Source organism: Mustela erminea, chromosome 18 (assembly GCF_009829155.1).
Source record: "Mustela erminea isolate mMusErm1 chromosome 18, mMusErm1.Pri, whole genome shotgun sequence".
Lineage (NCBI taxonomy): Eukaryota > Metazoa > Chordata > Mammalia > Carnivora > Mustelidae > Mustela > Mustela erminea.
This window is the reverse complement of record NC_045631.1, coordinates 47,365,813-47,391,383: the sequence shown is the minus strand read 5'-3', so window position 1 is coordinate 47,391,383 and position 25,571 is coordinate 47,365,813. Positions and strand designations below refer to the sequence as shown.

The following is a 25,571-nucleotide window of genomic DNA, read 5'->3' as shown; positions in this document are numbered from 1 at the left end:
GTGTTCTCCCGTCAGCATTTCCCTTCACATCCCCAGAGCCTGTTTCTCTGTTTGCTAGACACCGGGTACAGTGATTTCTGGAAGTTGTCTCATGTTTCAGCAGCCCTCTGGGATACAGATGTTCTACATAAGAGGAGTGGAAACTTTGCCCACAGAGGTGAAGAAGTGTGTCCAAGGCCAAAGCATCAAGTGTTGTAACTTGGGCCTTGAGCTCGAACTTCCAAAAGATGCTCTGACCACCAGCCCTCACGTCTTCCTGTGTTGTGGGTTAACAATTCCACAAGCTGTGTGTTTCCCAGCTTGGGCCTTAAACAGGGGGACCTGTAGAAATGCTCAGCAGACTATAGGCTCCAGACTGGAAGCCTTGCAATGGCTTTGTGATTCTCCAAAACATCTGGCAAAACCCAGTCAGCTATGACGGCCTTTCTGTGGCATTTCTCCTTTTCTAAGGCTCAATTTAAATGTGGAGATAATGGGGGAAATCCAAATGATTGATTATTTCAAGTTCTGTTTATTAAAACTAGAGAGAAATCTTTTCTTTTTTGGAGAAAAAGATGACGGTGTAGTAGAAATAGAATAGTTTCAAGAACACAGAACGTTCCAAAAATAAAGTATACCGAAACGAACACTAACCAAAGGAACTCATCAGATGTCAGCTGTAGACTCAGTTGTATGATGAAATGCTGTTGAAACACATGGATTCTTTTGAGTTTGAGTTTCTTTTCCTGACACCTACCATAATTTTTTCTAATACCAAGACTTAATTTTCTTGTTTTTTTCAATAAGAGCATTATTTAATGAAGAAACCATCAAAATGACTTTTTCCACCTCAAACTCCTGGGTCACCCACATAATGATGATGTCTCCTTTCCCTTAAAGCTTCAGCTGGGTGCTGAAGTTGCTTCTCTTCAGAATTAATCTCATGGCTCACCCACACTCTGAAAACCATGCCATTCTACTCAGCCTAGCTGGTTCTGGGTCAATTTTCAAAGACAAGAGAATTCTTTCTGCCTACCCCCACACCCAATTTCAAAGATTGTGTAACTTCTCCATATTTGTATAAGTCTTTTCAGAAAAGGTTTGTGTCTTCCCCAGAAGTGCTCTGTACAAGATACTTTAAGGGGCTCCTTAAAGTATCTCGGGAGCTCGAAGCTTGTTCAAAGTGGATATGGAAGCCTGGGGCAGCCCTTCTCCTTGGTTTCCAGTAAGGAAAACTCGCATCAACCATCCACACTGCCTCTCTCTTATTAGCAGAATTGGGTAACAGAAACAGATTGTGCAGTAGTATTCTAATAATTGCACAAGACTTGGTTAACTTATTTTTCCTTTGCCTTTTTTTTAAAGAAACTTCCTTTTACCATCCCAGAGTTGGTACAGGCATCCCCATGCCGAAGTTCAGAAGGAATTCTCTACATGGGTAAGAGTTCCTGTTTTCAACATTGAAACTTTGATCTCTTTGGAAATGAGTCCTGGGAAATGAATCTGGGAAGGTAGCACGTCAGAGAGAGAGGTGTGCAGTGACTCCCCATGAGCCCTTCTGGGAAAGGTCTTTCTTACCTCGGTTGTGCTTATTCATGCCAGGATCAGCTGACCAATTAAGAAAGGGTTCCCTCCACTTGGGAGCAGACTTGACACCATTAATATGGTTACTCATTTAACAAGCTTTTTAGCTGCCGTGTTGACTTACCCCAGTGATTTAAAGATTGCAACATACCCAGAAGCAATTGGATGAAATTTAAAGTGAACACAATAGTCTGAGCCAAGAAAGGGAAGCCAGCTTCTGCCTATTAATTATAGGACTTTCTTAGTATTTCCTGCTATCAGAATATTGGATAAAACAGCACTTAACAGCTTGGCCAGATAAGCTGCCTTCATACCTATGGGGTCACCTCTTTGAAAGCATCAGATCACCTGCTTTTCTTTTACCGTGTTGTTGCCAAAATGTCAATAAAAATGCATTTGTAATACAAAGGAGAGCTGTGTTTATCTTGAAATCATAGTAGTAATAATATCCTATATTTACATAGCAGCTTTCCTTCTGAGGAACTGAAAGCACTTACTGCCTATTCCTGCCTCAGGAGCTTTATGTGCATTTCTGGGCCTTGCATACAGGCTGGATTTTAAGTTTTTGCTTGGGACTCGGGAGCTGTTGCTTTCTTCCACACCTTCAGGACAAGGCAGCCCCAAGCCTCGAGATTCAGAGGAAGTGATCCACACAAGCTTTCTCTTCTCTCTCCTGGGCCATGCCCCAGGCCCTCCTGACCATCTTCTTTTTTAAGATTTTATTTATTATTTGAGAGAGAGTGTGAGCACCCAGGGGGAGAACAGAGAGAAGCAGGCTCCCTGTTGAACAGGGAGCCAGATGCAGGGCTCAATCCCAGGACCCTAGGATCATGACCCGAGCCGAAGGCAGATTCTTAACTGACTGAGCCACCCAGGCGCCCCATCCTGACCATCTTCTGACCATCTGTGTAACTGCTGTCTGTCTGGGTTTCTAGCTTTTGGCAGCGGTTCATTACTTAAGATGCATTTAGGCTAGTGTGTTTCTATCATCCTTGTGTGGTGTCCTCTTAAGTGAGTTCATTAAGCATATTTAAAACTGTGGCAATTGCCCGATGCATCCTTTAAGAGGTCGCTGAGCTACCCAGATGGTAATGGTCCTCAAAGTAACCAGAAGGGTGTCATGCCAGATGGGGAGGGATCATGGGCATGGCTATTTGGTGATGTTCTCACTCTATCTGCAGACCTTTTTCATACTAAGATTTTGTCGTTGAGAACAGAACGTTATCCGTGGACAAGTTTCTCTTAAATAGACTAGGCATGTATGTTCCATCTGTTAGAACTAAGTGTAGCTCCAGCAAATTCTGATGCCCTGTTCTGTGATCTGTGGTCACAGACATGTGATCTCAACATCTCTGTACTCTGCTTCCAAGAGTCCCTTGAAGTAGGACCCTTGTCCAATAAGTTAGAAAGATCCCAGTAACCAGAGGCCATGCCTTACAGAATAGAAATGCGTACCTTATGGTGACTGTGTTGACTTTCAGATGGGAGGCCCGTGCTACTGACCCACCATTAGCTGGATGCTCTGGAGTATGTACTGCAGAGGCATATGCTTTGAGTTTTCCCAGTGGTGTTGTCTGGCTGTACTGTCCACCTATTCATACCTTTTAACCAGCCAACCAAGGTTTGGGGGTGTAGTGTGTATGCTGGGGTCCATGGCTGAGATAAGCTTGGTCTCATTAACACCAAGTTGCTACCAACTCTACTACCCAGTCCCAGGTATCAGCTAAGTAGAGTTATAAACAGTAACTGTGGATCCTCTTTACATGTGGGCTCCTTAGGGAGGGGTGTAGAGGTCTGTGAATGACGGTTACCAGAGAAGTCAACCCTGGGTGAATTTCTCTATTTACACAGAGCTTGGTCTGTGGGAAGAGGATTGTCCTTCGGAGGCCAGGCTTTTCATATTTAAGGCCATTCATCAAAGCAATGAAGTCTGTGAGTTTTATTAGGTTGTTAGGTTTGAAGGCATTTTCAAACCATCATTAGGTTATTAAGTTATTAGAAGACCCAGTGGGCCAAGAAGTTTTATTCTCTCTGCTGTAGCATTCACCTTGTAACCCTCGGAGCATTAGAGAAATGTCTTCAGCATCACGAGAACTCCCGGCCTCACAGCACAGGAAACACCTTGGCCTGCTAGTTTGGCAGGGATATGTTTTTTTCCATACGAGGTGAGTATAAACCACAGTGTGTCCTTGTGACTTTTCAGGTAAAAAGCAGGACATTTGGTATGTCATTGACCTTCTGACCGGGGAGAAGCAGCAGACTCTGTCGTCGGCCTTTGCAGACAGTCTCTGCCCGTCAACCTCTTTGCTGTATCTTGGGCGAACAGGTAAGAAGGAACCTTCTCTTGTGTACAACCTGTCTGTCCCCCCCCCCCCCCCCCCCCGCCAAAAAAGACATTAAGTAGCCTCCCCCTGGGTCTCTGCTGCTCTGGGCTTCATTCTCTAGAAGGTGGCCAGATCTGTATTCTCCAAACATAGACTTTACCACGTTGGTTCCCCCTTTAAAAGCCTTCCCTGCCCCCCTACCAGGGTTTTCGTGGCTGGAGGGATTAGCCCGAAGCACCACGGCCTGCAGAACCTCCATGATGGGGCCACGGCCTCTATTCCCTCCTCCGCAGCTATATTTTCCAGACTTAAACGTTTTCCAGTCAGTTTCCAGAATAAGCATTGTTGGTTTTATTTTTTTATTATTTTTTTTAAAGATTTTATTTATTTATTTATTTGACAGAGAGAGAGAGAGAGAGCGCGCGCGCGCAATCACAAGTAGGCAGAGAAGCAGGCAGAGAGAGGGGAGGAAGCAGGCTCCCCGCTGAGCAGAGAGCCCGACTCGGGGCTCGATCTCAGGACCCTGAGATCACCACCTGAGCTGAAGGCAGAGGCCCAACCCACTGAGCCACCCAGGCACCCTAGCATTGCTATTTTTAAAGACATTCAGCAGTGGGTCCATCCCTCTCCACCAGCTACGCACCTGTTTGCCTTGATTTGATCTTGACCCTGAGGCCGTTTTTTATAGTGAGGCTCTTCCAGCTGGAGTGTTGGTCCTGGCCCCTCTAGATTTTCTTTGTATTCAGCTTAAAAACTGAATGGTTTCTTCTTCAGCCCCTCCATATCACAATACATCACATGCAGTTAGGAGAGCCTCCTTGGCACTTTCTGAGTTCTGTCTGAAGATCCCCGCAGCCAAACCCGCAAGATCGCCAGGTGCTTTCTTGCGCTTTTCCAAGTTACTGCAAGCAGTGGTCTGTGCTAGTGTCACCGCGTCATAGCCTGGGCCACCCCTTGGCAGCTCCCAGGAGCAGTTTCCTTCCTCTCCTTCGGTCTTCACGTCAGCCTGCCAGCTTCCCCCCCGCCACCTTGTCCCAGCCAATGCCACACGTTTCCTTGTGTTGTCATAGCCCTATCCCATCTCTGGGTACCAGTTTCTAACATCAGCTATCTTTTGCTATATACTAAACCACCCCATCACTTAGGTGGTTTTAAATGATACTGTGATTAAAAAAATAATAATAAAATCGTGATGCACAATAGCAAAAAAATAAAAAATAAAAAATAAACACAGTGATATTGATTCTGTGGGTCATGAGTCTAAGGGCCCAGTGTGAGTGGCTCGTCCCTGTTCCACACGCTGTCGACCAGGTTCACCCGTGTGTCTGGGACTTCAGTTCCCGCCCACGTGGCCTTTCTCTCTCCCTACGGATGGCCTGCACACTTTACAGACATGTAGAAAGGGTCTGTCCGTTGTCATGTAGGTCAGGTCCCCTCAGCAGGCGCTGGGGCCCCTGCAGGTAACAGGCCGGTGTGTGTTCTCCAGAATACACCATCACCATGTACGACACCAAAACCCGCGAGCTCCGGTGGAACGCCACCTACTTCGACTACGCAGCCTCGCTGCCTGAGGACGACGGGGACTACAGTAAGTGCTCCCGGGAGGCTCCACAAGGCTGGCGGGGTACATGTGACCACTGAGGACGCTGTCACTCCCAAATGTTGGGTGTTCTTTTAAGGTGCTCTTGGCCACCAGCTTCTGGAGATACCAAGGCTTTGACAGTCGGTATTGAAGGCAGGGGCCTGGGTGAGAAGCGTGGAAGGTAACTTAGTAGAGTGGGTGGGGAGTTAGCCTGAGAGGAGGGTCAAGCGCCATATTGTGTCTCTCTGTGTCCCAGAAGGAACACACCACAAGCCCCTGGGAAGCGGAACTAAGTATGCTGTGATGGGAACAGTCCATCCCCTAAATGTGACTCATCTCCCTAGTTTATTTCTCTTGTAAACGTTCTCCCAACTCAAATGAAAACTGAAAGCCAATTTTGCCATCTGAACACTGATACCTGAACGTCTGACAGAGATCTCCTCTGTGGGCAGATGGGGGCAGTGTCAGTGGTCAGCTTTGACCTTCCACTCCATCAGTTGGTTTGAAATGATTGCTATAAAATATCCGAATCCTGGGCCTCTTCCCTGGCTCTTTCCTCCTCCCTGTCGACTCCGGCTAATTGTGTAGAGCGCCGGAGAGTCTCACCAGGTAAACCACCATCCACAGAGTGGTCCTAGCTTACGTTTATGAAGCAGGCAGCTTTCACTGTCACTGTCCTGATGTTGTAGAGCCTGCACTGGGTTCACTGGAAACGAGTGACATCGTTGGGAGGCTATCTGAGAATGCTCCAGAAATCTTGTTTCCTGTAGCTGAGTGACTGCTTCTTGCCAGGAGAGAGAGGATGTGGTCGGGCGTGAGATGGGGTGAGACCGCATGCTTTGTTTATTTGATCTGTGCAGAGATGTCCCACTTTGTGTCTAATGGCGACGGGCTGGTGGTGACCGTGGACAGTGAATCTGGCGACGTCCTATGGATCCAAAACTACGCTTCGCCCGTGGTGGCCTTTTACGTCTGGCAGCGGGAGGGTCTGAAGAAGGTGCTGCACATCAACGTCGCCGTGGAGACCCTGCGCTACCTGACCTTCATGTCCGGGGAGGTGGGCCGCATCACCAAGTGGAAGTACCCGTTCCCCAAGGAGACGGAGGCCAAGAGCAAGCTGACGTGAGTCAGGGGACCCAGGACAGAAGAGGGCAGCCGTGACCCAGACCGTCTGCAGGACGCCATGGCACAGGGTGGAAAAAGAGCCAGGACTGGCCCCGTTGAAAAGTTCGAGATGCATCTATGTACTGGGGCATGCCTTGATGCTTCAGAGTTCTCGAATATCACATAAATCAAAATTCTGGACAGGGATACAGAACCCCAGCACAGTTTGCATCTGTCTCAGCTGGTGGGAGGCCAAGAGATGTCTTTACCTTTCAGCTTTCTGGATTTTCTAAATTCTCACTCTAAGTCATACTCGTTTCCAAAATGAGGGAAAGAGTGTTACCGCGTGTAATAAGCCTGAGCCTCTGCAGGCTTGTGTTCGCCATCCCCACCTGTTAGCAGCCGGTAGCGTGGTCTCGTGGCCTTGCCGAATCCCCGTTTCCCGCTCCGCAGGGCTAGAGGGAGAGCGGTGGGGCCGCGAGCGCTCTCCGAGTTGGCACAGCACCTTTTGCACGGCAGGTGTCTGTCGAGGGAGGTTTCAAGGCTTTAGTGATGACCAACCCCACACTGGCTATTGCTGGTAACCGTGAGGGTCTGGAGGTGCAGCCCCTGCCTCTTCACGCCGACCCCACAGACAAAGCCGGACCCTCCCCCCCGCCGCCCCTTCGCTGCCCACCGGCTGGGGGAGCAGCACCCTCACTGGTTTGGAACTTCTTGTGTACCCCTTTGCTGCAGTCATCCAGCTGAGAGCAGCGAGTGTGCCTCAGGGTTTCTGTAGAACCTCTAGACTCCCGACGAGTCACGAGACAGAATGGCAGCTCGGTTGTCAGAGCAGGCTGTGGTCCGGGCCACCTTAGTGTCTTGGCAGTGGTTGCGAGCATTTGGTCCTTCCCGGGTGAGCACTGTCCGTGGTTCTTTCTGCAGGCGGCATGGGGACGGTCCAGCGCAGCCTTCCCTTGGCAGGTAAAGGGAAGCCAGGCTGGCAGTTGGCTGACTCGTGCACGCCTCTGGAAGCAGCGACAGCCGGGGCCTGCAGTCCAGGTTCCCAGGATGGTAGCCCTGCCTTCACTCCGCAGCCAGAGTGCCAGGGGTTAATCTGGTTATTCTTAGCGTGGCATTTGGGCCTGGCACACTTCTCTCCAGAAAGGCCCCTTCTCTGGAACATAGAAATTAAGTGACTGTGGAATGCATGTTTCTGCTTGTCTCCTAGGCCCACCCTGTATGTTGGGAAGTACTCTACCAGCCTGTATGCCTCCCCCTCCATGGTTCACGAGGGAGTCGCCGTTGTGGTAAGTCTCCTCTCGGGGGCTCACAGGGGCAGCCTCCTCCCAAGCACTCCTTTTCCATTTTGGCAAAGAATGACTCTGAATTATATTTGAACATCCTGTGGGGAAAGAATGCAAGACGCAGGTCTTAGATCCCGAGAAACAGTTCCTGCCCATGTACCATTTTTTACTTCCTGAGGGAAGATGTATGACAAGAGCAGCTTCCCAAGCCCCGGGAGCCCTAGTCATTCTGCTTTGCTTTCATGTTCAAGTCTGAACTGTCCAGGCTGGTGTTCACACCCTCCTCTGTCTCTGTCCAGGCCCTCAGGACCCTTCTTCCACACTGCTCGGGTCTCTGTGGGAGTTGTGCAGGCCATCTCTCCCTCATTCCAGAAGGTTCCTGTTTGGCTTTCTCCACCTTTGTTCAGGCTGTGCCTCACGCATCAAATGCCCTCCCTTCCTTTTTCCTGCTCAAATCCTTCCCATCCTTTGGTGACCTCTTGAGGCCTCCTCAGACCTCACCAGCCTCTTCCAAGTGCGGAGCCAGCACTGGGCTCCTGGCCAGAACTTCTACCCTGGTCCGGGCAGAGGCTGTGGGCTGTGGGCTCCTTCACTTACCTCTGCTTCTCATAGTAGCCTCTGCGAATTCCACACACATTCTTCCCAGTCCCCAGACAAAAGAACTTAAAAAGCTGCCCCTGATGAAGGTGTTGAGGAAGGAGGCTCTGCCACGTGAGGGCTTTGTGTCTTGCTGTCCTGGGCCAGCCCCACACTAGAAATCGCTTCCCTTGGCTGCGCGTCTACAAGGGCTGCCCCAGACCTCAGTCCTGTTCTTTATTCACAGCCCCGAGGCAGCACTCTGCCTTTGCTGGAAGGCCCCCAGACTGATGGGGTCACCATCGGGGACAAAGGGGAGTGTGTGATCACACCCAGCACAGATGTCAAGTTTGACCCTGGGCTCAAAGGCAAGAACAAGCTCAACTACCTGAGGAACTACTGGCTTCTGATAGGTAAGCGCTGGTTTCTCATCCCTTCTGGCCGCGGCGTGCTGCCCCCTGGTGGGCAAAGACCGCCTTTGCTCGTTACCGTGGTCAACCGCATTGTGCTTAGTTCGGGTCCAAGATGGTCTTTCAGACCTGGCACTGTTTTTATCTGCAAGGAAAAGAAACAGGGTAGTTGTGTTACCAAGTCAGTTCTCAAAATTCATTTAATGTTCCAAAACCCAAGTACGGACTTAACATAACCTTTGTGCACTTATCCGGCACGCAGACCGTCCATTATATGCCAGGCACTGGCGCTAAGCACTTTCGAACCCGTCTCCTCATTTCTGCCAGCAGCCCCTTGTGGGGTAGACAGCCTTGTTGCTCCACTTTTGGGAAACCAGGGCGATTCCTATGGAAGAGTTCCATGGTTGGGGGGAGTTGGAGACAGGGTGTGCGGTGGGGGGTTGTTGGAGACCCCGGAGGAATGGAAGGTGGCAAAGAGATTGAGGCTGGGCTTGGGTCAGGGAGCCACAGCAGAAGTCCCCGGATGTGTATGTGTGGGGTCCCCTTTTCCTTTCGCTTCCATTGTTGCTGTCCTTGCTAATGGCAGGACTTGGGGTTCCTGTCAGCCACAGAGGTAGGTTGAGATGAGACTTGAAGGCAGTGAGTGTGAAAAATGAAGTCAGAGTCACGTGAGAGGAGCTGTGTCTCTGGTAAGCGTCCCTAGTAATGAGAGCAGGACAGAGTTTTCTTGAATTTGATTTGTCTCTGTGCATCCTGTCTCCCCCCACTCCTGCTGCCTCCTAGCCCCAGAGATGTGAGAGGCCGGGATGCCACTCCGTGAGGGGGCACGGGAGGCGAGTGGTTGCTAGCTGCTGAGTGGAAGGGGCAGAGAGAGGGCAATGCTGGAGGCACCAGGAAAGGATGTGGGGTGGCTGGGAAGCATGTGGGCCTAGGAGGCCCCGTGGTGGCACCCAGGCTGGGATGGGGGCTGGGGCCAGGGGTGTAACTGGGAGTTGCAGATAGGAGCCTGAGCGTCCCTGTACGGTTGTCCAGGTCTTGTTCTTCTGACTCTCTGTAGTCATTTTTCTTCTGCTTATTTTTTCTGCCAAATAATGGGCAAAAGAGGTAACAGAGTAATTCTACCTTTTTTTTTTTTTTTAAGATTTTATTTACTTATTTGACAGAGATCACAAGTAGGCAGAGAGACAGGCAGAGGGGGAGGGGGAAGCAGGCTCCCTGTTGAGCAGAGAGCCCGATGCGCGGCTCGATCCCAGAACCCTGAGTCTACGACCCAAGCCGAAGGCCGAGGCTTAACCCACTGAGCCACCCAGGCGCCCCACTTCTACCTTTCTTTTGAACAGAAGTAGTTTCGAGAGCATGCGTGAGTGGCCGATGTGAGGGGGAAAAGAGCTGATGAGTAGAGGCCATTAAAATTACAAGGTCATGTAGTTTTCTGTATGAGTTAAGGGATACATAACCAGCCCGCCAGTGGCTAAGAAGAGAGAAAATTTTGAAAACTAAGGAAATATGTCCCTAAGACTACAAAAAATATGGGGCCAAAGTCTTCATGACTAGGTTGCAAAATGATATCCTTTTAAAGTGGAAAGGTTGTCCAAGTAAGAAAACTGAGAAACTCAACAAAGTGTGAAGAAGTCATTAGGGAATCACCCCACACTTCTGAAATCCCCTGGAGGAACTCCGGAGCTAGTCATTTTTAAATAAGGAACTACTTGGCAATCTTTGCATAGACTCGGGGCCACAGGTAAAATGACATGCCCTTTTATGTCCAACTGTGTCCTTCGATTTGGTTTTGGAAGAAGACATTAAGGATATCCCCACTTCCCACATTGGTCTTGAAAATAAAATGAGTCCTCTTAGCTTGAGCAATGTGGTCTGGTGGCCTTAACCTGGGGTACTGTTGGCTTCCTGTGGGAGCTTTGTGAGACAAGCATGTTTGACCCCTGGAGATCCTGAGTCCATGGGTCCGGGCCAGGGCCTGTGCTTTTTCTCTAGAGCCCAGACGTGATGATGATGATAGATAAATCCCAAAGACCAGGTACTGTTTGTACAAAAATGTGTTGGGATCTCCTGATGATGCTCGTGGAAAAGTTGGTTCAGAGCGTGCGGCCTGATGGCGCCAGGGCCCAGTTCCGGGAGACGCCTGTCTGTGAGCGGGAAGTATAGCAGGAAGTAAGGATCTGGGCTAATCCTGTCTGTAGTTGTCTGTTACTAAATCCCTACAGGGGAGGCAGGACTTGAAACACAGGGAGCAGGCCCTGGGGGCAGGGGTGGGGGCAGGCAGGGCCCTGTAGCACAGGGCAGCACGTGGGAGGGCGACCTGTTTTCTCCTAGAGCAAAGGTTTCTTGTTAGTGAGCCTCAGAGGTGCCCGGAGACACTCACATTCAGATCCCTGGGCCCCATCAGCAGGTCTGATTCCAGGGTCTCAAGCAGGAAGACCCCACATGAGGACATCCTACTTCCCAGTAAAGCATGTTTCATAGTTCTCACAGACAAGGGGAAACGTGGTGGTTCGGAACAAAATGATCTTGTTTAGGGATGCCTGGGTGGCTCAATCAGTTAAGCCTCTGCCTTCAGCTCAGGTCATAATCCCAGGGTCCTGGATCCCATGTCTGACTCCCCACTCAGCAGGGAGTCTCCTTCTCCCTCTGTCCTCCCCACCCCCAAATAGATAAATAAAATCTTAGGGAAAAAAAGAAAGAAAGAAAGAATGATCTTATAGAGAACTGACCTAAAGATAAAGATTTTTCTTGTTTATTTTTGTCTTGGAAATACAGACCATAAGAATCTCTGGTAGGTTTGGGACAACAGTGGAAAGATCATAGAGTGAGATCCGCATCACAGGGAGAGAACACAAAGCAATGTGTGTCCTGGAGCCAACAGCGCACTGTGAGAGAGTTAACTGGCTCTTCTGGGTAGTATAGGCGTCATTTCATGTTAGAGCTAAACAGATTTTCGAGCCATACTGAATCCCAGCTTTACTCAACTTTGTCTCTCTTATAGTAATATGCATACAGACGATGCTCAATAAATGTGTAACATACAGTAGGTAGTCTTCAGATAGCATAGAGATCAGTGAGTGAGCTCCCAGAGAACTGTGACCCCCGGCTCCCCTAGCAAATGCGTCCTGTTTCTCTCTCTCTCTCTCTTTTTTTTAAAAATATTTTATTTATTTATTTGATAGAAATCACAAGTAGGCAGAGAGGCAGACAGAGACAGAGGGGGAGGCAGTCTCCCTGCTGAGCAGAGAGCCCGATGTGGGGCTCGATCCCAGGACCTCGAGATCATGACCTGAGCTGAGGCAGAGGCTTTAACCCACTGAGCCACCCAGGCACCCCATCCTGTTTCTCTCTTGTGAATAATTCACCCCTTCCCAGGATGGAATATAGATAATAGGAATAGAATGCCACCCGAGCGATTTAAATACTAAGGTGGGAACATGATAGCCTTAGTAGGGTGATGTTACGAGGTAGTCCTTGAAGGGAGAAACTGCTTGAATTTTTAATGGAGCTTCAAGAAGCTTCAGCAGTCCACACATAAATTAGGAATTACCCACACGTCTTACTCTGAACATATCCCAAAGATTCTGAGTCCTCTCCTGACAAGGACACTTCTTTGCCCTTCACTGAGAGATCCAGAACACTATACACCTGCCACTGAGTAATAAAATTTGTCTTAATGAGATTTTTCTGGTAACTGCCCCTCATTTTCTCTCTCTTTACAAGTGTGGGTGCCCACCCTCTGGGCCCCTCAGTAGGGAGCGACAGTTGCCTGAGCTTGACATGGACGGCCACCACCGTGTGGGGAGCCGGTTTCATGGAAATGTGTTTCCTCTCCCAGGACACCATGAAACCCCGCTGTCCGCGTCTACCAAGATGCTGGAGAGATTCCCCAACAACCTGCCCAAACATCGGGAAAACGTGATTCCTGCCGACTCAGACAAGAAGAGCTTCGAGGAAGTGAGTGGGGACGTGAACAGTTAGTTCCTGCCTCCTCGGGTCAGGTGCTGGGGGAAGGCATTTGCCCTTGCCTTGGGGCTCACAGTGGACTTGGGAGGGGAGAGGACTGCTCGGGAACCCACAGCAAACATCACCCAGTGAAGGCCTGGTGGGGAGACTGTCAGAGCACTTAGTGAGGGCGGTGGGAAAGGCAGAGGGATGGGGGAGGGGGCTGGCTGATGGGACAGGGGTAAAGGGCACCAGAGGACAGAGGGCAGCAGAGACGAAGACCCGGAGGTGGCACGAACCCTGCGTGTGCAGCTCTGGGCCTGAGACCAGATTTGAGGCCACCACGTGGGGAGCGGTGGGAAGTGGGACCACGTGCTACAGAGGAACCACGTTACCCAGCTTTGCTTGCACCTGGCAGTGGAGCCAACGGTTGGTGAGAGGAGGTGGGAGACCCGAAGCTTCTTGAAACCAGGAGTAGCTCTTTGGAAACGGTGGGCTCGGTTGCTTGGTCTGGTAGAGGCTTGGTCTGGCAGGGGCCCAGTGTGCCCACAGAACAGAGATTTGAGCAGCATGGAGGCCCCCCCAGGTGGTAGCTACCGCGAGCCTCTGCCCTGGGCTGTCCCCTTTTAGTTCTGGGGACACAGAGTGCCGGGCAGGGTCTCTGCCGTACATAGGTGGCCATCCAGACTAGAACGATCGGAGGGGAGTTAGTAAAGGGATTATTCTCACAGATGTGGACAGCCCTAGGCGTTCTCTTAGCATCCTTTAGCCTGAAATTGGGGGGCAGGAGTGGACAGCCTGGAGCTTCAGTTGGCATAATCAGCAACCGACCTGGACTTCCTTTCCCACCTCCTGCCCCATCTGCTGGGGTCTCAGTTGGGAACCAGAGGGCAGGGAGACCACTGCTGTGCCCATAGGTGGCAGCCTTCTGTGGCACAGAGCGAGGGGAGGAGGCAGGAGGTAGGAGGGGTTCCAGCATGGCCAGTGGTGGGAGAAGGGGGTCTAGAGAAGCCATTCGGACTTGGTAGCTTCTGCAGCCCTCCCACGGGGGATGCAAGCCTGAGAGAGGCCTGGACTGTGGGCAAGGTCCGAGGAAGACGAGGGGGACTGGCTGATGTGGGGGCCGCGATCACGGCAAGTTCACTGTAGGGCTCAGATTTGATCCAGAGAGAAAGGAAAGGAAAATCATGAAGCTGTTTAAGAATCTAGAGCGAGATATCTCGAGTTGCCTGTGGTCTCTGAAGATAGCAGGTTGGAGAAGTACTTTGAGTCCTAAGACAGCGACCTTGGACAGCATTGATGTTGATCTTATTAAACTTACTTGCATCCACCACTGAACACTTAGAAAATAAAAGTATAGAGAAGAAAATAAGACAGAACCCTTACTCTAAGGCCAGAGATAGCCACAGTTAAGATTTTAATAATCATCCAGACTTGAACAGAGTTTTTTAAAACTCCCCTAAAATCCTCTGAGTTGCATTTACACAGCAACAAGACAACCTTTGTTACAAACACCTCAGACCGAATGTAACCAAGGGTTGTTCCTGGTCCTGTGCTCAGCAGACATTCCTCAGCTGCCTGCTCCCCACCGGCCGAGCCCCACCCCCCACCCCATACACTGTGGGTGGGGGGAGTGGCGGGGAGAAGCGAAGGCAGAAGTCTGGGCTTCGGGGAAAGGTGGGTGCCTGGTGGGGGATGCCAAGTTCTGCGCTTGCCCAGGGGCTGTGTTCACTTCGCTGGGCAAACAGTGATGGCGCTCCCGGGGTACAGGATGTTTGAGAACACATTGATACATTTTCCCAAACTGTTCTTGGAGTCCTAGAGACTCCAAAAAACTGAGACGGGAGGTCCACTTTTATCTGGTTCCATTTTGGGCTTCCAAGTAAAATTTTGTCTAACACTAACAGATGATTCTGATGCTTTTCAGAAACCTTGAAAAATAGTGGGATACTTGAAAAAAATGATTTTGTTTTTGGAGTTGCCCTGGAAGTTTACAAGTGACAGAAACAGGCTGCTTTATTTTTCTTCAGCCACATCTGTGCTCCCACACAGGGTTTTCCTTTTTAATGTAACACGGTTTTATTAAAGTGACTATCCACCTTTTCACTAGACTTTGTCACCGAGCATGTCAGAGTTTTCTCAGATATCAAATCGACCCTCAAAGGAGGACATCTTTGTCTTCAGTGAGGATTTTCTAAAGAATATAGGATCTAAAGACCCTTCCAGAAGTACTGCTCTTGAGCTGTTTTTGAGTACTGATAATAACCTCATTGCATTGCAGTAAAGCCTGGCCTCTCAGGACAGTCACTTTGATAAAGGCAGAGCCATTGTTTGGCTGTGTGATCTTTGGTGAGCCTAGCCAAAAAAGCCCAGTACATTCTACAGCATGATCCTGCCTGGTAGTCACGGCTACTCTTGACTGTTTGGCTCATTTATATCTGGCCAGAAATTGTGCAGTGACCTAGTCACTCTGTCCCATACAAGGTTATCAACCTGGTTGACCAGACTTCAGAAAACGCGCCTACCACCGTCTCACAGGATGTGGAAGAGAAATACGAGCGTGCCCCAGCCAAGCCTGAGGCCCCCATGGACTCTGTGCTCAAGGACATCGCCACCATCATCCTGAGCACCTTCCTGCTCATCGGCTGGGTGGCCTTCATCATCACCTACCCCTTGGTAAAGCTCTGCCCCTTCCCTTCGCTCTCCCGGGTGTTTCTGAACTTCCGGGCTGGTCACCTGGTGCCCGTGAGCTCTGCACACGTATCAGATCAGACAAGCACACACATTGCCTTTCACATTTCAGAGTTAGTATTTGCTTATTTTTAGAAACATTGTTCTTAAAAAGACACTAGCTTCTCAGGAAAGGACAGGTTTTTGGTTTTTTGTTTTTTTTTTTTTTTCTTACCTATGTCATAAAGTTAACTAATCGTAAAAACTGATTTGTAAACCTTGCTTCTGCAGATCATTTCGAATAGTTAACTGTATTTTCCTTTTTAAGAATAGGGATCATAGATGAAAATCCACTTAGCTTTCCTTCCTTACAAACTGCCTGTGAGAGATACCAGCGAGAGTGGAAAAGGCGGCATTCCTTCCACTTTCTGTTGGAAGTGAGTGAGCTAAGATTACATAGTTGAATAGGTTAGCAGTTGGATAAAACATTCTAGAATATTCCTTCATCAAGTTGCTCAGAGCACTGACGTGTCATCTTAGAGTACTAGTGTCCAGGAGGCTCATGTCCCATTCAGGAATAGGAATGACAAACCCTTCCATTTGTACCGAGGGGTTCACCTGCAGTGTTTTATATCTTACCTCCCACAGTTCCGGGAGGTCATCATTGCTCTGCCTTACTCCCAGAGAAGCTAAGTTCTGGGCAAGTTAAATAACGTTCCCAGTGTTACTCAGCTGATCTTTGGCATTTCCTGGTTTTGAACCCGAGTTCAGAGAGGGAGTGTGAGAGTGTACGTGAGAGCCAGAAAACTCCCGGGGGATGGGAGGTCGGCTACACAGCCGTCCCTTCAGTGCTCTTCCCACACAGGTAGTAATAATCACGGATCACTGCTACTTCACATGATGACCCCCGAATTTTGCGGGGTAGATGAGAGGAGTAGGGGAGGTGGGGAAGGCAGCGTGACGAAATGCGGGAAGTGGGACTTGGCCAGGCCACATGTTACAGCCACATCCTGGCTATGTGGCTGTGGGGAGATGGCTGTGAGGTTGTGAGCCCCAGCCGCTTCCCCTGCCCATCCGGATCAGTGACCATCTGTGTGTTAGCCTCTATCAAGTGCACAGCCGTCGTGGACGTAGAGCCGTAGCCTCTATCAAGTGCACAGCCTGAGCAAGCCCGGGTCTTCCCAGGCTCTGTTTGGTTCCATGTTTGTAACGACTCCAGACTTCCATAAAAGTCCTAGAATTTTAGAATTGAATGGACCCCTCCCCCCTTCATCGGGCCCAACCTCCACCTACATCAGTCCTTCCTCTTGCCCCTGCCAGGCCCCTCCAGCAGGGGGCGTGGGCTCTCCTGGGAAATCCTAGATGGCAAGAAGAACCCCAGTCACTGAACCCATCCTGCCTCCTGTGCCTTCTCACTGGTCCCTGTGGGATCTCATAAAGGGCCCCTGCTTCCTCTGCCAGAGGGAGCTTCTCCCTACCAGCCTGCGCCTGCATGTGTCCCTGGGGGGAACAGACTGCCCTTGTCTGGATGCGGGTTTCTCTTCCCAGAGCATGCATCAGCAGCAGCAGCTCCAGCACCAGCAGTTCCAGAAGGAACTAGAGAAAATCCAGCTCCTGCAACAGCAGCAGCTGCCCTTCCATCCACCTGGAGATGTGGCTCAGGATGCTGAGCCCTTGGACTCGTCCGGCCTGTACTCCGAGAGCTCGGGCACCAGCAGCCCCAGCACATCCCCCAGAGCCTCCAACCACTCGCTGCACTCCGGTGGCTCTGCCTCCAAGGCTGGCAGCGGCCCCTTCCCGGAGCAGGACGATGAGGGTAAAACGAGTTGCTCTTTTCTCTTTTCGTTTCAACATAGTCTAAGAGCCATCCAGTACTAGTTCCTCCCAGGGAGTGTCCGCAGGATCGCAGAGTGCCGTTTCTAAGGGTTCACTGTGTTCTCACCTCATTCCCTGTCATTCTGGCGGCCGGGCTTCCACGCCACCCCAGGGCCTTTCCCCTCTGGGGGACCATCCTGTTCTGCCTCCGTCTTGTTCTGGAGGGGCTGGCAGTTGCTGCCAGCCCAAGGTCCCCTGGGTGTCTGACTTGAGAGCGTTGCTGAGGCCAGCCAGCAGCCCCGTTACCACTGCCGCTGTTGACCCCCATTTCTCTGGGGGGGGGGTTGGCTCAGACCAGCCGTCGGGGTGATACTCTGAGGGGCTGGAGGCGGAGCTCGTGCAAGAGACCTGAGCTCAGTCTCAATCTGGGGCCTTTTTCTGGCCCCTCCATTGCACATTGGCTGTGCTTTCCAAAGGTTTCGGTTGCAAATTGTAAGTACATCTGTGGTGGACCACTGTCTCCCGACAGTAACACTGAGGCAGGGACAGACAGCAGGAGGCGGGATGCCTGTGGCCCCGGTGTCGGGGGAGTGGAGCCCGGCTTCCGCTGGCCACGGGCTGGGAACATACAGCCTGTATCTGGGCTCAGGCAGCTCGCAGCCTTCTAACCTCGAGGGGTTTGAGATTATGTTCGTTTGTAACCACTTCTTCTTCCTGTTTCATCCCAGATGAGGAAACCAACATGGTGATAGTTGGGAAGATTTCATTCTGTCCCAAGGATGTGCTGGGTCACGGAGCTGAGGGCACGATTGTGTACCGGTGAGTGGCTCCGAGGGCTCTGTGATGTCGCCTCCTGTCTGAGCACCTGTCCACTTGGATGTGGCAGGCCAGGCTCCACGGGTGCTGCAGAGTCATAGCAGAGGCCGAAATGGAGAAGTTTACCTCCTGGGAGGAAGGGACAGCCGCCTGGTGCTTGGTTAGGGCTGGGGGGCTCACGGGGTGGCTGCTGCCTCAAGGAACACGGAGCACCGTGGGCCTGTGGGTCTCTCGTCTCCACAGCCTGCTTTGCGCCCCCAACCCAGCCCCTGATCCTTGTCCTCAGGGGCATGTTTGACAACCGTGACGTGGCCGTCAAGAGGATCCTCCCTGAGTGTTTCAGTTTCGCGGACCGTGAGGTCCAGCTGCTTCGAGAATCCGATGAGCACCCCAACGTGATCCGCTACTTCTGCACAGAGAGGGACCGACAGTTCCAGTACATTGCCATCGAGCTGTGCGCCGCCACCCTGCAGGAGGTGGGAGCCCCGGGCGGCTGCAGCCTCCCTCCCCCGGGCAGCGGTGGCTTGAGGGATTACACTTTCTTTTTCTTTTATTTCTTTATATTCACTTCATTGAGGTCACAAAACAGCGTAGGACTTTGAGTGAACAGTTTGGTGCTTTTGACAGACACGTCCGCTTAGCCACAAATAGCCCAGAAGGAGAGACTTTTCAGCCCCTCATCTTCAGTTGGGTGGGACAATCTTTGGTTGCAGTTGGTGTCTGTCTCCACTGCCCCCAGGAAACCCTGCAGTTCTCACCCTGAGCAGGGCTAGTGCGGGCTTGGAGGATGTTGGCCGAGCAGTCAGGCCTTGGAGATCCTCCTGCGAACCCCTTTTGCTCAAGCTCGATCTCTAGGCTCACCGGGAACCTGTCTCGGTATTAGCTGGCTGCACTTGCAGGTTTGCCTTTATGAGGCCATGAACTTGAATTCCTTGCACTCTTACCTTTATCACTGTACACGAGTCCCTCGGGACTTCTGTTTGGTTAACTGAGCCTGTGGCTTCAGGAGAAAGTCTGTTGGGCGGGGAATGTTGTCAGTATAAATAGGATCAAAGAAAATAAGCGGACCTAATCCCAAATGTTAATTAAAGCAAAAAGCTGCAGGCAGGAGTTTTCTAAACAAAATTAAATCACTGGAATGAAAGAAAGAATGTACTGTGGGGGGGTGGTGTCAGGGGGAGGGGGTTGGGTTGGTTTGGGGCTGTCCCTGCGGAGGGGCTGTGTGCATGACCTCGGCCTCGTGTCTCTTGCAGTACGTGGAGCAGAAGGACTTTGCCCACCTCGGCCTGGAGCCCATCACCCTGCTGCAGCAGACCACCTCGGGCCTGGCGCATCTGCACTCCCTCAACATTGGTGAGACGCTTCCCGTTCCCAGGCTGCACCCCTGCTGGGGGAGGGGCAGGCTGGTGGCTGCAGGCGTGGTCCCTCCCTCTGCTGAGAATCTGTGCTTTATCGCTGGTATGCACTTGGCGGGGTTTGGTGGCCTTCTGATAGTAAGAGTTCAAAGAGGACTCTCACAGTTGCAGGCTAGAACCCTTAGAGGTGGCAGCAGGCTTGCTGGGAATCTGAGAGGGTGCACTCCCTGACATTACTCGTGGTGAGTGTGGGACTGATCTGCAGCGTTCTGTTAGTTCACAGAGACCTGAAGCCCCACAACATTCTCCTCTCCATGCCCAACGCACATGGCAGGATCAAGGCCATGATCTCGGACTTCGGCCTGTGCAAGAAGCTGGCCGTAGGCAGGCACAGTTTCAGCCGCCGCTCCGGAGTGCCGGGCACGGAAGGCTGGATCGCCCCAGAGATGCTGAGCGAAGACTGCAAGGACAACCCTGTGAGTCCCGGGCGCAGCTCTCGGCCTCCTGCCTCTTCAGGAGACACAGCCCCTGAATTCAAGCCTTGGGGGCTGTGGCACATGGAGAATGACGTTTGTCGAAGAGCTTCTATGTGAACAGCATGCTGCTGGCACTTGCCATATGGTCCTGTTCAGACGAATGGAAGGGCAGTGGCTCTCCCCCCACTCCCGTACTTTTCCAATCACTTCCTGCCCCAGCGCCTCGGCTCTAGAGCCCACGTTTCCTGCTGTGAAGGCCAACATGCCCGCAGCCCTTGCCGGGGGCCAGCAGGGCCCTGGGCGCTTCGAATATGCTAGTCGAGTCTCCCCGGGCCCGTTCAGGGTGGGTGAAGCAGCAGTAACACTCCTGTCCTCACCGCTGCAGAGTGAGGAGGAGAATTCTCCAGAAGGCTTCTCACCCGCTCCGTCTCTCTTCAGACCTACACGGTGGACATCTTCTCTGCGGGCTGTGTCTTTTACTACGTGATATCGGAGGGCAGCCACCCTTTTGGCAAGTCCCTGCAGCGGCAGGCCAACATCCTCCTGGGAGCCTACAGCCTGGACTGCCTGCACCCTGAGAAGCACGGTGAGCGGGCCGCAGGGCAGGAGGGGTCGGGAGCCACCCCAGCTGCCCAGATAGACTCTGTGGGCCTCCGGGAATTGAGGACGCGTTCCCAAGCTGGTGGAAGGTTGGGTAGGTTGGCTAGGTGGGCTTAGAGCACCTCTTCCTAAGGCCGACAGCTCTGTGGCTCCTTCAAGCCCCTCGATGTCCTGGGAAAGACCCCCTCTAGGGACCTCTCTCTTCTTGCTTGTGACCTGTGAGGGTTAAATAACCTGAGGTCCCTTCCTCCACAAACATTCGGGAAAACAGATAGTCCCTACTTCATAAACTTTGCGTGTGCAGGCCGGTGGTCAGTGGGTGCAGTCTGGGCTCGGACAGACAGGCTGAGTCTTGCTCTCTGGGTGCAGGGGCAACAAGGCTTCCTTGCCAACTTCAGCGTTTCCTGTGTTGTAACTGACCCATGACACCCAGTGCCACCTCTAAATTAAAACTGGGGCACCTGAGTGGCTCCGTCGGTTAACCATCTTAATTTCAGCTCAGGTCACGATCTCAGGATTATGAGACTGAGCCCCACATTGGGCTCCACACTCAGTGCAGAGTCTGCTGGGGATTCTCTCTCTCCAGCCCCCTTTGAGCCTCCCCCTGCTCACATGCACATGCTTGCTCACTCTCTCTCAAATACATAAAATCTTAAAAAAAAAAAAAAAAAAAAAAAACAAGGGTGCCTGGGTGGCTCAGTGGGTTGAGCCTCTGCTTTCAGCTCGGGTCATGATCTCAGGGTCCTGGGATCGAGTCCCACTTTGGGCTCTCTGCTTGGCGGGGGGCCTGCTTCCTCCTCTCTCTCTGCCTGCCTCTCTGCCTACTTGTGATCTCTCTCTGTCAAATAAATAAATAAAATCTTTTTTTAAAAAATCAAAACTATTGCTTCTCGGCCTTTTGGCTAAGATCATGTGTAAAAGAAATCAAAACTAATTTTCTGTTTTGCTCATGGATTAATTTTCCTTATTCCCTATAGAAACAGTAGGTTAGCATGAAGACCCCAATTCCATTAACACAGTGAGGAGTCCCTGCTGTCAATACCTTTTTATATCTTATTCCAGTCGTCTAATTAGACAGGTGTGTGTCCTTGTGTAAAACATGGAGGTAAATCGTCCATGCCGTTGAGTCCCTCTCCGTGTTGATCGGTGTTCGATGGGGCATCATGTTCAGAGCATGGCCTGGGACCCTGAGGCATTCCCAGAGCCTCCACTAGTGGGTATTTCCAGTTACTCTTTTTCCCAGATCTCATGGTGAGAACTCCCTGTATTGGCCAAAGTTTGTGCATGTTCTTTTTTTTTTTTTTCGTTAAGATTTTATTTATTTACTTGACAGAGATCACAAGTAGGCAGAGAGGCAGGCAGAGAGGAGGAAGCAGGCTCCCTGCTGAGCAGAGAGCCCAATGTGGGATTCGATCCCAGGACCCTGGGATCATGACCCGAGCCGAAGGCAGAGGCTTTAACCCACTGAGCCTCCGAGGCTCCCCGTGTGCACGTTCTTAAACCATTTCTGCAATGAGCTCCCGTTGGTAGAATCTTGAATCAAAAGGCACATGTGCTGTTAAGGTTCGGGTATTTCACTGTGACCGTGGCCGGGGAAAGTGACGACTTGCTTGTCTTCCTCCTTTGTAGAAGACGTCATTGCCCGGGAATTAATAGAGAACATGATCGCCATGGAGCCTCAGAAGCGCCCGTCCGCGAAACACGTGCTGAAGCACCCGTTCTTCTGGAGCCTGGAGAAGCAGCTGCAGTTCTTCCAGGTCGGCCTCTTGGGTTTGGAGTTTGGGGGTACTTTTTTAATCAGAAGCCTTCATTTAACTTTTCCCAGATTTTAAAAAATATGGCAAAAGACAATGAAACAAATGACTCCTCATCCCATAATGAAGAGAGAACCATGGTTGATATTTTAACATACTTTTTTCATACAGATAAAAGTGTGTTAGGGTCAAACTGTATGTACAATTTTGTGTCCTTTTTTTCCTCAGCACCTAATATTTTGATACAATATTTTATTATGTATTTTTTTAAGATTTTATTTATTTATTTGACTGACAGAGGTCATAAGTAGGCAGAGAGGCAGGCACAGAGAGAGAGGGGGAAGCAGGCTCCCTGCTGAGCAGAGAGCCCCATGCAGGGCTCGATCTGAGGACCCTGGGATCATGACCTGAGCCGAAGGCAGAGGCTTAACCCACTGAGCCACCCAGGTGCCCCTAATAGTAGTATGTTATTAATATATTTAATGTAGTATATTAACATCCAATTTTTTTCATCTTAAAATTCTAAAAAAAATTTTTTTTAATTCTAAAATTTTAACTACTCTTGTACTCAGTCCTGTGGATGTGCCATAATTTTAAAACCTTATGTTGCGGGAACTTACAAATACACACAAAAATGGAGGGAATACGATCATGCACTTCCCTTTACCCATCTGCCAGCTCCAGCAATTATTAACTGAACCTCTGCACTCTTCTCGAATCTTCACCCCAGATTACTGTGCAGGAACTCTTAGGCATTATATAATTTCATTCAAGTCTCCAAAATCTAAACATTTACTTACACTGGATTCTTTCTACCTTCTTTTACCTAATCTTTGCCCACATCTCTTTTTGCTTATGGTGGATTCTGAGACGCATACTCAGAGGATGGGTAGAGCTGAGCTCCACCAGTGGTTTGGCCGTTTTAAGACTTTGTGGTGTTGCCTGGCCAGTGGCTTTTGTGGAAAGGGAACGGGTTTCTCATTCTCCCTGGGGTCAGTTCAGCAGAGCTCATCCAGACACATCATACCCAGTGCACCCGGCCTGGAAGGCAGGCCCCCAGGGGCAGTGTGGTCTGGGTCAGAGTGAAGCTTGGGTCTAGGAGTGACCGTCACCCTGAACCCGCAGTCCGAGTAGAGCCTTACCTCCCAACATGGAAGCTCCCTGAGACCAGGAGTGGTTGATTTCTGGTTTGTGGCAGGTGCTTAGTAGGTATTTGGATGGATTGAGAAGGGGAGGCTTTCTTGCCATTTCCCAGGGCAGCAGTGGGCATGGACAACATTAGGATTGTTCATTAGGGTCGTAATACTACAGTTAGGAGGTCAGGTGTCCTCCAGGGGCTTCTGGAAACTAGTCAGGTTCCTTTGATGATGACAAGATGTAGAACAGGAGTAAAGCTCACACAAAGGGACCTCCAGCCCTCTGTGGGTTAGGATTTAAAGTCTTCATTTTTCCAAGTCCCCTATCTTGTGACCACACCTGCCTCCCCCCGTATAGCTGTCCCGGCTTTGCGGCAGAAGTCTGTGTCCGCAGGGCATCCGGGGTGAGCAGCTAACCTGTCCAGGGCATTCCTCTAGCCACTGCAAGTCTGAGTCAGCCAGTCTAGCCTCACCTTCGTCAAAGAAAGAAAAGACTATGGCCAGTGAGTTTGTGCCGCGTTAACACGTGTGGGACCCATCGCTCGGTTTTCTCGGCTGCTGGAGCTCGAGCTCAGACACGGGGCAGGGTTTGAGGCCAGGGCAGGGCCTCCGGAGCCCACACCCTCGTCAGCAACTTTCTCCCTCTAGAAGAGGGCTTCAACTGTCTTTTCTGTTTGTACAAGGGGCTCTGACCAGCTGTGGATCTGAGCGTGTCCTGTTTCCTTGCGTAGACGGAAAAGCCCAAGATGCAGAGCAGAACTGAGCTGTTGTTGTTCACTGATGAACAGTCAGTTGATTGCATCTCGCCTCCGTGTGAGAGACAGTAGGCGTGCACAGGGGTGAGACACGGGTGTGGCATTTGGGTTTGTGGAGAGATGCGACACGTCCCCCTGTCACAGAAGTGGTCTGTGTGGGTCTCTCCCCAGTGAGCCACAGACAGGGCTGCTCGCAGGGGAGAGGGTGACAGATCGAGAGGGACTGAGGCACAGCACTTGCTGCTGGTGCCGGGGACCGAGGCTCATGTGGCAGTGACCATTCTGTGCATGAGGGTGTCGCTTCTCCAGCCTCCGGTTCTCCACACATTGACGATCACCTGCTGCTTCTCCAGCCTCCGGTTCTCCACACATTGACGATCACCTGCTGCTTCTCCAGCCTCCGGTTCTCCACACACTGACCATCGCCTGCTGCCCTTGTCGCCCTCACAGGACGTGAGTGACCGAATAGAAAAGGAGTCCCTGGACGGCCCGATAGTGAAGCAGCTGGAGCGAGGCGGGAGAGCCGTGGTGAAGATGGACTGGAGAGAGAACATCACCGTCCCCCTGCAGACAGGTGACCACGCTGAAGCCCCCGGCGCGCCGGTTGGAGGAAACGTTTCCAGAGCAGCAGCCGTTTCTGAGAAGTGAACGTGGAGCTGGCGGCTCCGGGCGGTTTGGGCTCCAGATGTCACAGGGTTGAGGCTTTCGTGGGTGTGTCCTCTAGGGTTCATTACACAGATGTGGGTTTCATTTTGTCTCTTCACGTGACAGAGACAGTGACAGGTGCTGTGCTCTGAATGGTTATTTGTGCTCGTGAGTGCGACCCGGAGGTGGAATTCAGCCTTGCACTGCCCTCGGTCAGGCTCATTCTGGGGGACACATTCCTGTCAGCCACGAGCATGGCATAGTTCTGTCGTGTTTCAGTCTGATCGCTTGGTCCCCAGGAGCCCCGGGAATTTTCCTCTTTAGACATGGGTTCGTCATATGGCATTCCTGGTTTCTTCCCTAGATCTGCGGAAATTCAGGACCTATAAAGGCGGCTCCGTCCGAGACCTCCTCCGAGCCATGAGAAACAAGGTAAGCGGCGTGAACCCCCGGCGGGCCCGGTGACGGGTCCAGCCACCTTCGGCCTTTCTGTTCTCTGTGGGTCCTTCCCCTCCTACTAGAATTCTGACCTCGCAGGGCCAACTCGTTCCCTTAGACAGGTTTGCTCTTCTGCGATGTTGAGGTGTGAGGAGTTCCGCTCTGGCAAGCCGGCTGTCTGATGCTGGTGTCGTCCGTGGTCTCTGCTGACCTGTGTGTGCCCTGTTCCTGCCTGAGACAGCACAGTATAAACCCCTTCGATGGGGACCTGCCCACACAGGCCTGGCCACTGGGCCGCTCCAGCAGGGAAGCTTGTCCCTG

General features: G+C 51.3%; 1 protein-coding gene and 1 long non-coding RNA gene across 3 annotated transcripts in view; one reads left to right on the top strand and one right to left on the bottom strand.

The window, feature by feature from the left end:
• Positions 1-25,571, top strand: part of ERN1 (endoplasmic reticulum to nucleus signaling 1) — a 77,559-nt gene that overhangs the window by 47,168 nt on the left and 4,820 nt on the right. The window contains exons 5-21 of the mRNA XM_032321700.1: positions 1,345-1,417; positions 3,767-3,889; positions 5,374-5,475; positions 6,330-6,591; positions 7,784-7,862; positions 8,683-8,848; positions 12,684-12,802; positions 15,275-15,466; positions 17,009-17,276; positions 18,004-18,094; positions 18,378-18,567; positions 19,345-19,444; positions 19,723-19,922; positions 20,361-20,508; positions 22,152-22,279; positions 24,618-24,741; positions 25,177-25,244. Of these exons, the coding sequence (XP_032177591.1) occupies positions 1,345-1,417; positions 3,767-3,889; positions 5,374-5,475; positions 6,330-6,591; positions 7,784-7,862; positions 8,683-8,848; positions 12,684-12,802; positions 15,275-15,466; positions 17,009-17,276; positions 18,004-18,094; positions 18,378-18,567; positions 19,345-19,444; positions 19,723-19,922; positions 20,361-20,508; positions 22,152-22,279; positions 24,618-24,741; positions 25,177-25,244 (2,433 nt within the window). The remainder of the gene's footprint in view (positions 1-1,344; positions 1,418-3,766; positions 3,890-5,373; positions 5,476-6,329; positions 6,592-7,783; positions 7,863-8,682; positions 8,849-12,683; positions 12,803-15,274; positions 15,467-17,008; positions 17,277-18,003; positions 18,095-18,377; positions 18,568-19,344; positions 19,445-19,722; positions 19,923-20,360; positions 20,509-22,151; positions 22,280-24,617; positions 24,742-25,176; positions 25,245-25,571) is intronic.
• Positions 7,856-9,173, bottom strand: LOC116577909. 2 transcript variants are annotated; one of them, XR_004280658.1, is made up of 3 exons: positions 9,083-9,173; positions 8,824-8,990; positions 7,856-7,957 (listed from the first exon to the last, which is right to left on the bottom strand). It is a non-coding gene; the product is annotated as an uncharacterized LOC116577909 (long non-coding RNA). The 2 variants fall into 2 exon arrangements; XR_004280659.1 differs by having other exon boundaries at positions 8,925-8,990.